Consider the following 10,888-nt stretch of genomic DNA (forward strand, 5'->3'; position numbering starts at 1 on the left):
TGCTCAGGAGATGGCTGTGGGAGGAATGAACAAATGCCGAGTGAGTCCTGTGCATAGAGGGCTGGTATGGGGGCCTCTTCCTACCCTTGGAGCCTGTGATGGAAGTCAGGAAAGCCCTTCCCCTTCATGGCAGCCAAGACTGATCCCCAGAGACGTGACAGCTCAGTCAGGCTATGCCAGAGAAGATGGGGAGGGAGCATGGGAGAACCCAGGGTGGTTCTCAGTGTGCCCTGTATTCATTTCTTGCTTGTCCCACGAAACTTCTCTGAGCCCCCTCCCCACACCGTGTACCAAGGAGGCTCTAGTCCAGGTGAAAGAGATACTGACAGTTGTGGGAGGAACCTGGCTAGTATTCACCAGTTGAGCTTTACTGGTTATTAAAATGCTGCAATACTTCTGTGCTAAGACTTATTGTCCCCAGCAGGCTTGGCCTCTCCCCTGGCTCCCCGCTTCCCCATAACCCAGCAGTAAAGAGTCAACAGCTGGGTGGTCTCTACGACCTTACCCTAGGGCTCCTTCTGATCGCTCGGTTCTGGTTTTTAGATATTTGAAGTGTCATCCCTGTGTATAATGTGTGGTGACCTTGATTTGAAGTGTCTGGTCTTCTGTCATCGTTTTGCTTGTGGCTTTGACTGGTCAGGCAGGCTGGGACTGAAGCTGTCCCCGCAGTGTGCCTTGCACCCTGTGGGCCCCCAGCAGAGTCCAGCGGAAGTGCTGCACCCAACTCAACGCCGCTCCCTCCCTCTCTCTCTCCTGCAGGCAGCCATGAGATCCAGCCGCCCTGAGCGGGGTGCCCAGGAACCCCTCAGTCCCTGCCCTCAGCCCCTGTCCTGGAGCTCCTCCAGCCTGCTGGGCAAAGGCCGGGGTCAGAGGCCGGAGCTCCATAAGAGCGCCAGCAGCACCGTATGGCGGGCCCAGCCGGGCGAGGCCAGCACAGGTGTCCAGGTCCTGGAGGAGGAAGGGCGCCAGGCTGAGAGTGAGGAACAGGCACCGGCCTCCAGCCCCCGGCCACAGCCCAGGGCCGTGGGTCACTGGCGGAGCAGCACTGTGGGCAACGTGTCTACCGTGGGCGGTGGTGACCTGTGCTGCCTGCGGGACCCCAGCACCGCCGCTGTGCAGAGAAGCCACTTGGACCTGGTCTGCAGCACCCTGACCTGGGGCCACAGCAGTGCCCGAAAGGCCAGCCTCAGCTGCTCGGCCCTGGGCAGCTCGCCTGTCCATAGAGCTCAGCTGCAGCCCAGCAGCACTTCTGGCCAGGGTGGCCAAGCCCCCGCAGGCCTGGAAAGGGACCTGGCTCTGGAGGATGAGACTTCAAACTCAGCCTGGACACTGGAGGAGAGTCAGGTGTGGGTGCCGCCACCTGACCTGGGGGGCACAATGACCCACAGCAGCAGCCTCAAAGCCACTGGGCAGTCGGCCACCACCTCCTGCCATGCTCTGCCCCCAGCGGCCCTACTCTGTGGCGTGAGGGAGGTGGGAGCCAGCAGCTGCTGCCATGGCTTGCCTGCCCCAGGGATCCTGGCCTTTCCTAAACTAGTGGCATCAGTGAGTGCATCTGGGCTGCAGGCTCAGCATGGGGTGAAATTCCAGTGTAGGTTGCCTGCGGGGCTTCCTGGGCATTCCCACTGCTGTGCCTACCCTTGGGGTCCCACCGGGTTAACTATGGAGGCTGGCGCCAGGACCAAGGATATGTGGACCATGACCTCAGCAAGTGACTTGGCCCCCATCTTGGCATCACCTCTGTCAGCCCAGGATGCCGGTGTGCAAGCAGCCCCCAAGGCAGTCTGCAAAGCTGTGGCCACCAGCCCGCCTCTGGAGGCCCCTGTGGCCCTGCACACATTCCCGGAGGTAACTCTGGGGTCCAGCCTGGAGGAGGTGCCATCCCCTGTGCGGGACGTGCGATGGGATGCTGAGGGTATGACATGGGAGGTGTATGGAGCTGCAGTGGACCCTGAGGTACTCGGCCTGGCCATCCAGAAGCACCTGGAGATGCAGTTTGAGCAGCTGCAGCGGGCCCCTGCCAGCGAGAACAGCCTGTCTGCAGAGGGCCGGAGGGGGCCACTTCGAGCTGTTATGCAGTCCCTACAGTGCCCCAGCTGCTGCGGCTGCTCCAGTGCAGCCCCTGAGTAAGGAGCTGCAGTCCCAGGAGCTGCCCTGGGCCCATGGACTCAGCCCCAGGGACAGTAGGGGCCCTGTGCCCTTTGGACCCACTGGCACCCTTGGACGTATCTCTGTTCTCGGCTGTCTGCAGACCACAGGACTGCAGCCTGGGGGCTTACTGACCCCTGCAGCTGGGCTAGTTTTTAAGGGCTTGATTTCCAAGCGCCACATCTGCACATCCGGCTCTGAACTCTGGTACAGTTTCAACACTGTGCATAAGGGAGATCCTGACTTTTCTGTCAAAACCCTCGACCTTCTGTTCAGTCTCTCCTCAGAACTCTGCCCTGACTTCCCCAGGCCTCTTGATGGCTTTATTTTCACAGCAGGACTGAGATACAACGAATTCCTGCCATGAGACGTGGGGCCCCAAGTGGCAAGGACTGTCTGAGTCTTTAGGGGAGGGAATTGACATTGTGGAGGCCTCCCATGTGCCACAGCCTATACTCATCCCCTTACTTTGTGGAGTCTTTACCTCTTCACTCTGTGTTATAGACGCAACCACAGACATCGGCATGGCTGTAACTGCCATGCCCTGGGTTGGACAGCTCGAGGTGATGGGATGAGAGCAGAGCTGAGGCTGGCTGAAGCCTGTAGTGTTTTCCTGCAGCATGTGGCTGGCAGCGCAGGGCAGTTGTGAACAAGAAGAATTTATTGAGCCCATGTTCCATGCCAGGTTCTGTGAATTCCTTGGGAAAGAAGCTGCCCGTGCCCTTGCTGAGCTCACAGTGTATAGGATGGGGGGCTCTGAGCGTTACAGAGGACTGCAGGGTACTTCTAAGAGCCAGCCTCCCAGTAGGTCATTGTGTCAGGCGCTGGCCTCAGGAGGGAGAGAGCAGGTGGCCACCTGTCCCAAAATATGTTGCAGTGCCTGAAATTGTACCATTTTCACCTTGCTCCTTTGGCTTAAGGACTTATTCTCAGCTGGTGCAGTTCTTCAAAGGAGGGAGGGCAGGAATGGGTGGGAAAAGGGAAGGAGCCTGGGGTGGGGTCTCCCACCTAGTGGGAAATGGCAGGAGCTGTGAGGCCATGGGAGTCAGGGGACCATGGGGGTGGGGAGCTCAGGACACTGGCCTGACTTCATTGACAAAGGAGCTCTCAAGACCTGCGGAGGATAAGGGTGAGTTTGTGTCCTTGTCCTGGGGCTTAGTGTTGGGGATTCCAAGCCCCTGGGACAGAATCCACCAGCGCCGCCTTGTGAGGGAGCCAAGGGTTAGTGCCCTGCCTAGAGTCACCTGGCATGGGAAGGTGGAGTCGGGGCCCACATGCAGCCCTACCCATGGCCTGGCCCTGTTCCTGGGCCCCCTTCTGCACCCAGGAACCCAGGACCTGATAGCTGGCTTACCTTTCCCCACCCCCAAGGGCCCACTACTCGAGGTGGAAATGACTCATGCAACAATGGGTTAACATTTAATGCAGGAGTGACATTCTAACAGGAACCAGGTGAGAAAGGCATGCTTCAGGTCAGAATGCATCCCAAGGCCCCAACATGGGGCTCTCTTACCCCAGAATGTACCTTTCCCACTCCCAGTGGGGGCCAGATAAAATGTCACCCCTGCTTGAAAATGACAGCGAATCAGAGCTGCTTCTGAGGGTAGGGCTGGGCCAGAGGGGTGGGTGTGGTGTGCAGGAGGGGACTTGACCTTACCCCCCTTTTAAAATGTGATCAAGCAGGTTCTAGTGCAGTCATAAGGCTCTGGGCACCATGCAGCCTGGGGGCCTGGGCCTGTCCATCCCGACGCATGTGGTTCAGGGCAGGCATGTCACGCTCCGGGGAGTGACATGTGGGTACCAGGGTGCCCTCATCTCTGGCCCTGCATGGGGGTGCCAGGAGCCCCAGCTGTGAGGACACGGGGGGAGGAGTGATGAGCTGGGGTAGGAAGGCATCTTCACACAGGGCCAGAGCTGAGCAGGTCTTGACGACATAGCGGGGCTGGACTGGTGGGTGAGCAGGGAAGGGCATACCAGGCAGAGAGAACGGCCTGGCCAGAGGCTTGGAGGTGGCTGTCTTGCCCAGGCTGTGGTGAATTACTGCAGTGCAGGCTGTGTTGGGGTGTTTGTTGTGTTGGGAGGCTGGCAAGGGGGTCCTAGTTGTGAGGCTCCTGGTGTGACTGAGGAAAGGGACTTTACAGGAGCTGTGGAAGCAGGGGTGGACACAGACTTCATTACAGCAATGTCCCTTTGGCTGCCATGACGGGAGATTCGTGTGGAAGAGGTGGGAGGGAGGAATGGGACTGGGGAATGGGAACCAAGGAGCGGCCTGTTAGGGGGAGATGGAGAGGGCAGCTAAGGCGGGCGTACACACACACACACACACACACACACACACACACACACGCACACACAGCGTGTGATGGATTTGGGAAGGAGGGAATTCCAGGAAGCTGAAGCTTCCAGTCTGAGTAAAAGGTGAGGCTACCACCTGGGAGAAGGAGAGGCAGGTGGAGGTTGGGGAGGGACATGTGAAAAGCTGCACGCCACAGGGCTTGGCTGGGACCAGTGACACTTTTCATGAAGAGACTTTCTCTTCTGTCCTATGCAAACCGTCATGAGTTCATTCTCCATTTGCCACCTATAGGCTGCACCTGGTATGTCAAGATGGCAGGCTGGGCTGTGCCCTGAATGGGGAGGGCTAGCCAGCCACCCACCTTATCACGACCGAGATAAATGTTTGCAGGGTGGCGCTGGAATCCAGCCTGGCCTGTGTCCGAGCTGGGGGCTGTGCATGGCTGGGGCCCCCAGATCACCCTCCTAGGTAAGCTTGCCGCCCCAGAACAGCGGAAATGGTGTCCTTGGCCTCACTAGCCCAGGCTGCACAGCCTCTGCGGACCAGTCTGCTTGGAGCAGCTGCAGCTTAATTTTCGAATTCAACCTGGAGACCCAACCCTCCCACCCCCTTCTTGCTGTGGCCTTTCCCTGCCTGGGCCTGACTGGCAGTGGTTTAGGGTCCCAAGACATGGCCACCAGCTTCGTTTACAGATCTCCTCCTCTCAGACTCCAGATTTCTGACCAGACTTTCTGGGACCCCTTCAGACCTGGCTCTGGAAGGTGGTGGATTTCATTATGTGTATGTCTGTTTTGTTTTGAATTTGAAATAAAGTTACGGAGATCACAGCTTTTGTCAGGCAAGGGTCCAGTTGGTCCTGGCTGGTCTTGTTTGTTCTTTTTGTTCTGGTAGATTCTGTCCTTTGGAGCATTCCCCAGATTCCTAGAGCTCCCTGCTCAGGCAGGAATCACCTCTTCTCCAGGGATCTCCCTTCCGTCCACCAGCTCTCCTTCCTGGCAACCTCGGGCCCCAGTAGCTGAAGCCTGGCTCCCTGGAACTTGTCACCTGTGGGCCTGGCCAGGACACAGGGCATGCATCTCCTCTCCAAGTCGAAAGCTGCCATCACCATCACAGGGATCACCAGTCTCCCTGGGGGAGAAGCTGTTCCTGTCAGAGTAGGCTACTGCTGGGCTGAGGGCACAGTGTCGGGGAGGGTGGAAAAGCAGAGAATGGCCCTGACCCACTGTGACATCACCTCCCGAGTCCGCTGAATTGGGTCTCTGTCCCGCAGAGATACTGGATTTTTATTTCACAGGAGGCCAATGGGGTTTTCCCAATGCAGGTCTCGATACTTAGGATATTGAGGGGGACACTATAGCTTAGTAGTCTAAAACTTGAGTTTGAATCCTGGATCTCACCTATAGCTATGAGACCTTGGTCAAGTTACTAACCTCGCTGATCCTCAACTTCCTCATCTGTAAAATGGGGGTGATAATGGTGCCTCCCTTTTTTGGCTTGCTGTGAGGCGTAAACGAAGTAGCCCACATAAGGTACCTGGCACTGAGTTAGCACATAACACACGTCTGCTGTCGCTAGGTACCACTTCCACGGCCACCAGTGGGATCAGCTCTTGCCCTGTCAGCTTGGCCTTAATCAAGGCCCACATTGTTTCCTTAAACCTCCCTCATTCAGAGCCTCTTTCCAGGTCCTTCACCCTCTGCCTTGAACCGTGCTTGGGACACATGTATTCTGGCCCTGGTCCTCTGAAACCCTGGCTTCCAGAGCCATGTTAAGGAGAAGCATCCCGTCTCTCACTGCTAGTCTGCAGTGGGCTCCCCAGAAGCTTTTCATTTCCCAGCGTCTTTCCTGAGAAAAGACACAGTGTGCTTTCTCAGCATCCTATTAAGACGGGTGAGGAAGCAGAGCGCCTCCGTCGGCATCCATCCCAGGGGCAGTGGGGAGGCTCTGCAGGTCCTGCACCCACTGCCCTTGGTGCTCTTTCTCCCCCATCCCCTATTTATCTTTAATTTCAGTTCCCCCCTTTTCTCCTTTTCTGTCTCATGTCCTCTTTGCCCCCAGAAACCTTCTTTCTCCCCACCATCCATCCCACTGTCCCTGCATCCTGCTGCTTCCTTCCCTTGATGCCAAAGCTCTGCCTTGCCTTATCCCTTCTGCTCCAAACCGCAGTCTCTCTCTTCTCGTGGTCAGGGTCTTGGCATTCCTGATTTTCACTAGTCTAGGCCCTTCCTTCCCACCTGTCCTTTCTCTCTTCGGACAAAACCCAAACTGTTTGAGCTTGCCAAATAGCTTCTGAGCTTCTTCCTGGAGAAGGAGGCCTCCCTGGGACAACTTGGGGTTGCTTTGTCAGGTTGTTTCCATCTCTTTTGCCCAAAGAGAGAAATCAGTTGTCAGTGGTCCTGCCCTGTGAGTGAAGAGGCTTTGATCAGGCTAGAAGGGCACCTATCAATCCTCAGTTTGGGTGACTTTTATTGGGCCCTGGCTGGCTAGGTCACCCAAGGGGCACGACAGGTGGGTGGTACCCATCTGCTGGCTTTAGGTAGGTCATCTCTCTCTCATGTTTTCAGAATCTTCTTGATTGCCTTGTAATTAGGTTGGGGCATGGCCTGGGCCTCGGTAGGGACACACCACGCTGTCTGGTCTCTGCTCCCTTACTGTGTGGGACTGGACTTGTGTCTAGGAGCCAGGGCTGGGGGCAGGGGGAGGAGACTTCTGAGAAGGCCTGAGGTGGGCCCGTAGGGAGCTTTTGTTGGGGTGGGAATTTTCTATGGCTCACCAAAGAACTACACCTGGGGTGCTGGAGTCCAGCTGGGGAGGAGTGGAATTGCCTCTCATCCCAGGCCCACTTGGCTCGTCCCCTTTAGGCTTCTGCTTTGCCTTTCCTCTCTTCACATTTCATTTCTAGCTGTCAAGGGTCTGGGAAGGAAGTGGCCAAGGACACCATTTGGTTTGCAAGCTTTGTGGCTTTTTTTTTTTTTTTTTTTTTTTTTTTGCGGTACGCGGGCCTCTCACTGTTGTGGCCTCTCCCGTTGCGGAGCACAGGCTCCGGATGCGCAGGCTCAGCGGCCATGGCTCACGGGCCCAGATGCTCCACAGCATGTGAGATCTTCCCGGACCGGGGCATGAACCCGTGTTCCCTGCATCGGCAGGCGGACTCTCAACCACTGCGCCACCAGGGAAGCCCTGCTTGCGTCTTTTAAGGAAGACTTTCTGGTTTGATTTTCTTTCCCTTCAGACTTGGGGGAATTCAGAGAGAGGGGAAGGGGCATCTTGAGAAGATTTCAACCCAACTCCCCTCTTCCCTGATGCAATCCCCTGGGCATGGCCCACGGCCTCCTCCGTGGTCACACCACTGGGCTGGGGAAAGGAGAGGCAGGAATCAGCAGAACTGTGGTCCCAGAGGGGCTGGGACACAGCTGGGCGTCGGTCCCAGGCGGCTGGCGGGGTCAGCCAAGGGCTTCGGTGCGGAGCTGGGATCCGGGCAGCGCAGCCCGCCGGAGGAGCACGGGCGCCCTCTTGTGGCCGCTGAATCGCCTTCCAGAGGCACCTGGGGGCGCAGGTTGGGAGCCACCAACCGTGCCCCGCCCGGGGCGGCCTCGAGCGACCTTCCTCCTGTCCCGCCCCGAGTTGAAGACGCGGGGCGGGGTGGGGGGATGGCGGACACTGCTAAGTTCGGTCTCTGTGCCTTCTCCTCCCCCTCCGCCACTCCTGACGCTCCACTGCCAACCAGGACAGCTGAACGGAAGATTCCACAGAGGAGCAAAGAGCTGGAGAAGGTATAGGGGGTGGAGTCCAGGCGGAGCGAGGCGGGGCGGGGCGAGGCGGGGCGGGGCGGAGCGAGGCGGGGCGGGGCGGGGCGGAGCGAGGCGGGGCGGGGCGGGGCGGAGAGAGGGCTGCGGGCGCCGGGAAGGGGTAGCGGGGTGGGGGCGATTTCGGCCTTTGAAAGGGAAGACAGCCTCACTATACTTACACCCTTGACTCCAAAAGTGAGTTATAGACGCCGAGGGGGCTGAGTGTAGGAGCCTTGTTTTATAACCCTCTTTCTTCGGCTTGCCTTTGTCTTTAAGTTTACCTAGAGCCTCGAAATGTGCCCCGTGGTCCCACCCCACGAAGGTCCTCTTCCTGGGCCATGGAGAGAGCAGGTGTGGACAGCCAGAAGTGTGCCTCCCGTCACGGGGGACTGACCCTGTCTGGCAGAGGGAGTACCGGGGGCAGTGGGCTTGAGGAGGGGGTTCTGAGCTAGAGCTGTCAGAGAGGGACTGGGGCCTAAAGGTCACTGCGGTGGCGGCTGATTCTGAGGGTCTTTCCCCTTGTCGCTCCTTGCCTGGCATGATTTCCACCTGCTCTGGTGCCCAGGGCCAGCTGGGTGTGTCAGGGGTGATGGCAGCCAAGAGAGAGGTTGGAGGGAGAGCCTGTTCTTTGCAGCATGTCAGGCAGGAGGATTGGATAGAGCCACTCAACTGAAGTGTGGCTGAGGGCTGTGTCTGGGATGGAAAGAGAGTAGAACTTGAGCAGAGGTGGGCTTCTCTTCTTCAGTGGGGTGAGAGGGAGTGGCTGGGCCCAGGACAAGCACTCCTCTCTCTTTACATGCCCACAAAGCCTCCCTGAGGTGGTCTCTCGAGGACATTTTTTTTTTTTTTGGCTGCATCGGGTCTTCGTTGCTGTGTGGGGGCTTTCTCTAGCTGCGGCGAGCGTGGGCTACTCATTGCGGTGCACGGGCTTCTCATTGCAGTCGCTTCTCTTGTTGTGGAGCACAAGCTCTAGGCACCTGGGCTTCAGTAGTTGTGGCGCATGGGATTAGTTGCTCCGCAGCATGTGGTATCTTCCTGGACCAGGGCTCGAACCTGTGTCCCTTCCATTGTGGTCTGATTCTTAACCACTGCCCCACGAGGGAAGCCCCCTTGAGGACATTTTTGATTGCAAGTAACTGAATTATGAATCAAAAGTTATCTAAACAATGAGAATGTTTAATTCACCACTTAATTCTTAATTTCAGTTAAGAATTTAGGAGGTTGGTGTTCTAGAGTAGGCTCAGTGGCTCAATGAAGACATCAAGGATTCAGATTCTTTCCGTAATTCTGCTCTGCCATCTTCAGGGTGTTAGCAAGGGCTAGCCTCATGGTCACAAGATGGCTGCGGCACCTCCAGACATCACATTCTCCTAGAAAGCAAGAGACCTACAATCTGCCGCAAGAACTTATAGGTACGCACAGTTAACCAGTTGAAAAACATCAGCTTTTCATAGTCTGTCAGTGAATGAAGGCAATGATAATAGTGGCTTCCACACTCTGACACTAAACAAATGGTAGAAGCAGTGATGATATTTTGCATACGTTATCTTCTTTACTTCTCACAATTTGCCCCACTTCCCAATGACAATTGAGATTCAGAGAGGTCAAGTAACTTGCCCTGTTTTATGACCAGGAAATGAAGGAGCTGGAATTCAAACTCCAGTCTAGGCCTGGCTTTTTGCTTTTTTAAAATGAAAGCAATAGATAGTTATGATAAGAATCTCAAACAGTACAGACCTTGGCTTTTTGTTTTTTCAACATTGTACGGGTTCATGATAAGAATTTCAAATAGTGTAAAGTGTAGAGTGAAGGTTTCCTCACGACCCGCTGGGCAGTTCCCACGGTTTCCACTGTACTTTCCATGGATCCACCAGGAGATTTTCTCTGTAATCACAAGCTCAGATTTCTAAATATTTTGTATAAATTAGGTCGACTTAGACACTATTCTGCATTTATTTTTAAAAATTAATATATCTTGCAAATAATGTTGCCATATATAGATTCCACCTCCTTTTTTGTGGGTATATTGTATTGCATAGAATACAGGTGCATTTAAAAAAAATTAAACTGGTTCTCTTCTGCTGGACTTTATGTTATTGCCTATATTTTTGCTATTAAAAAAACATGTAAAAATAAATATCCTTGTATATGTATAATTTTGTGTACATATGTGAGAATATCTGGGGATAAAGTTTTCAACTGGTGGTACGTATAAAGTGTCCATGGATACTGGCAAATTGGTCTCCAAAAAGATTGTACCAATAATACATGAAAATGTTTATTTTCTTACACCCATGCCAACATTTGAGTCTTATCAAACTTTAATATTTTGGCTAATTTGATAAGTGAAAAAACAATACCTTAATGCTTATTTTGATTTGCAATTCCTTTACCATGAGTAAAATTCTGTTTAGTCAGACTGCCTGGATGAGAATTCCTGTTTGGTCCTCTCAAGCTGTGTGATGTTGGGCAAGTTGCTGAACGCCCTGAATCTCAGTTTCTTCATCTATTAAATGGGGATATGAAAATGGCCTTATTAGTTGGATTTCAGGATTTAACGGCATCACACATGTAAAGTGCTAGCACAGTTCCTAACTCAAAATAAGGGCTAAGTAAATGTTATAGCTATTATTATTATCTAATATATTTACAGACC

General features: G+C 54.7%; 1 protein-coding gene across 1 annotated transcript; it reads left to right on the forward strand.

Annotated features, from left to right (window-relative positions):
- Nucleotides 1–292: 292 nt before the first annotated feature.
- Nucleotides 293–2,130, forward strand: GPRIN2 (G protein regulated inducer of neurite outgrowth 2; the record flags this gene model as incomplete). The annotated part of the gene is made up of 2 exons (XM_079715623.1): nucleotides 293–310; nucleotides 760–2,130. The coding sequence occupies exon 2, from the start codon at nucleotides 766–768 to the stop codon at nucleotides 2,128–2,130; it is 1,365 nt and encodes a 454-aa protein (XP_079571749.1). The 5' UTR covers nucleotides 293–310; nucleotides 760–765.
- Nucleotides 2,131–10,888: the final 8,758 nt, after the last annotated feature.

This window comes from Hyperoodon ampullatus (assembly GCF_949752795.1).
Source record: "Hyperoodon ampullatus genome assembly, chromosome: 1".
In the NCBI taxonomy this organism is placed as follows: domain Eukaryota; kingdom Metazoa; phylum Chordata; class Mammalia; order Artiodactyla; family Ziphiidae; genus Hyperoodon; species Hyperoodon ampullatus.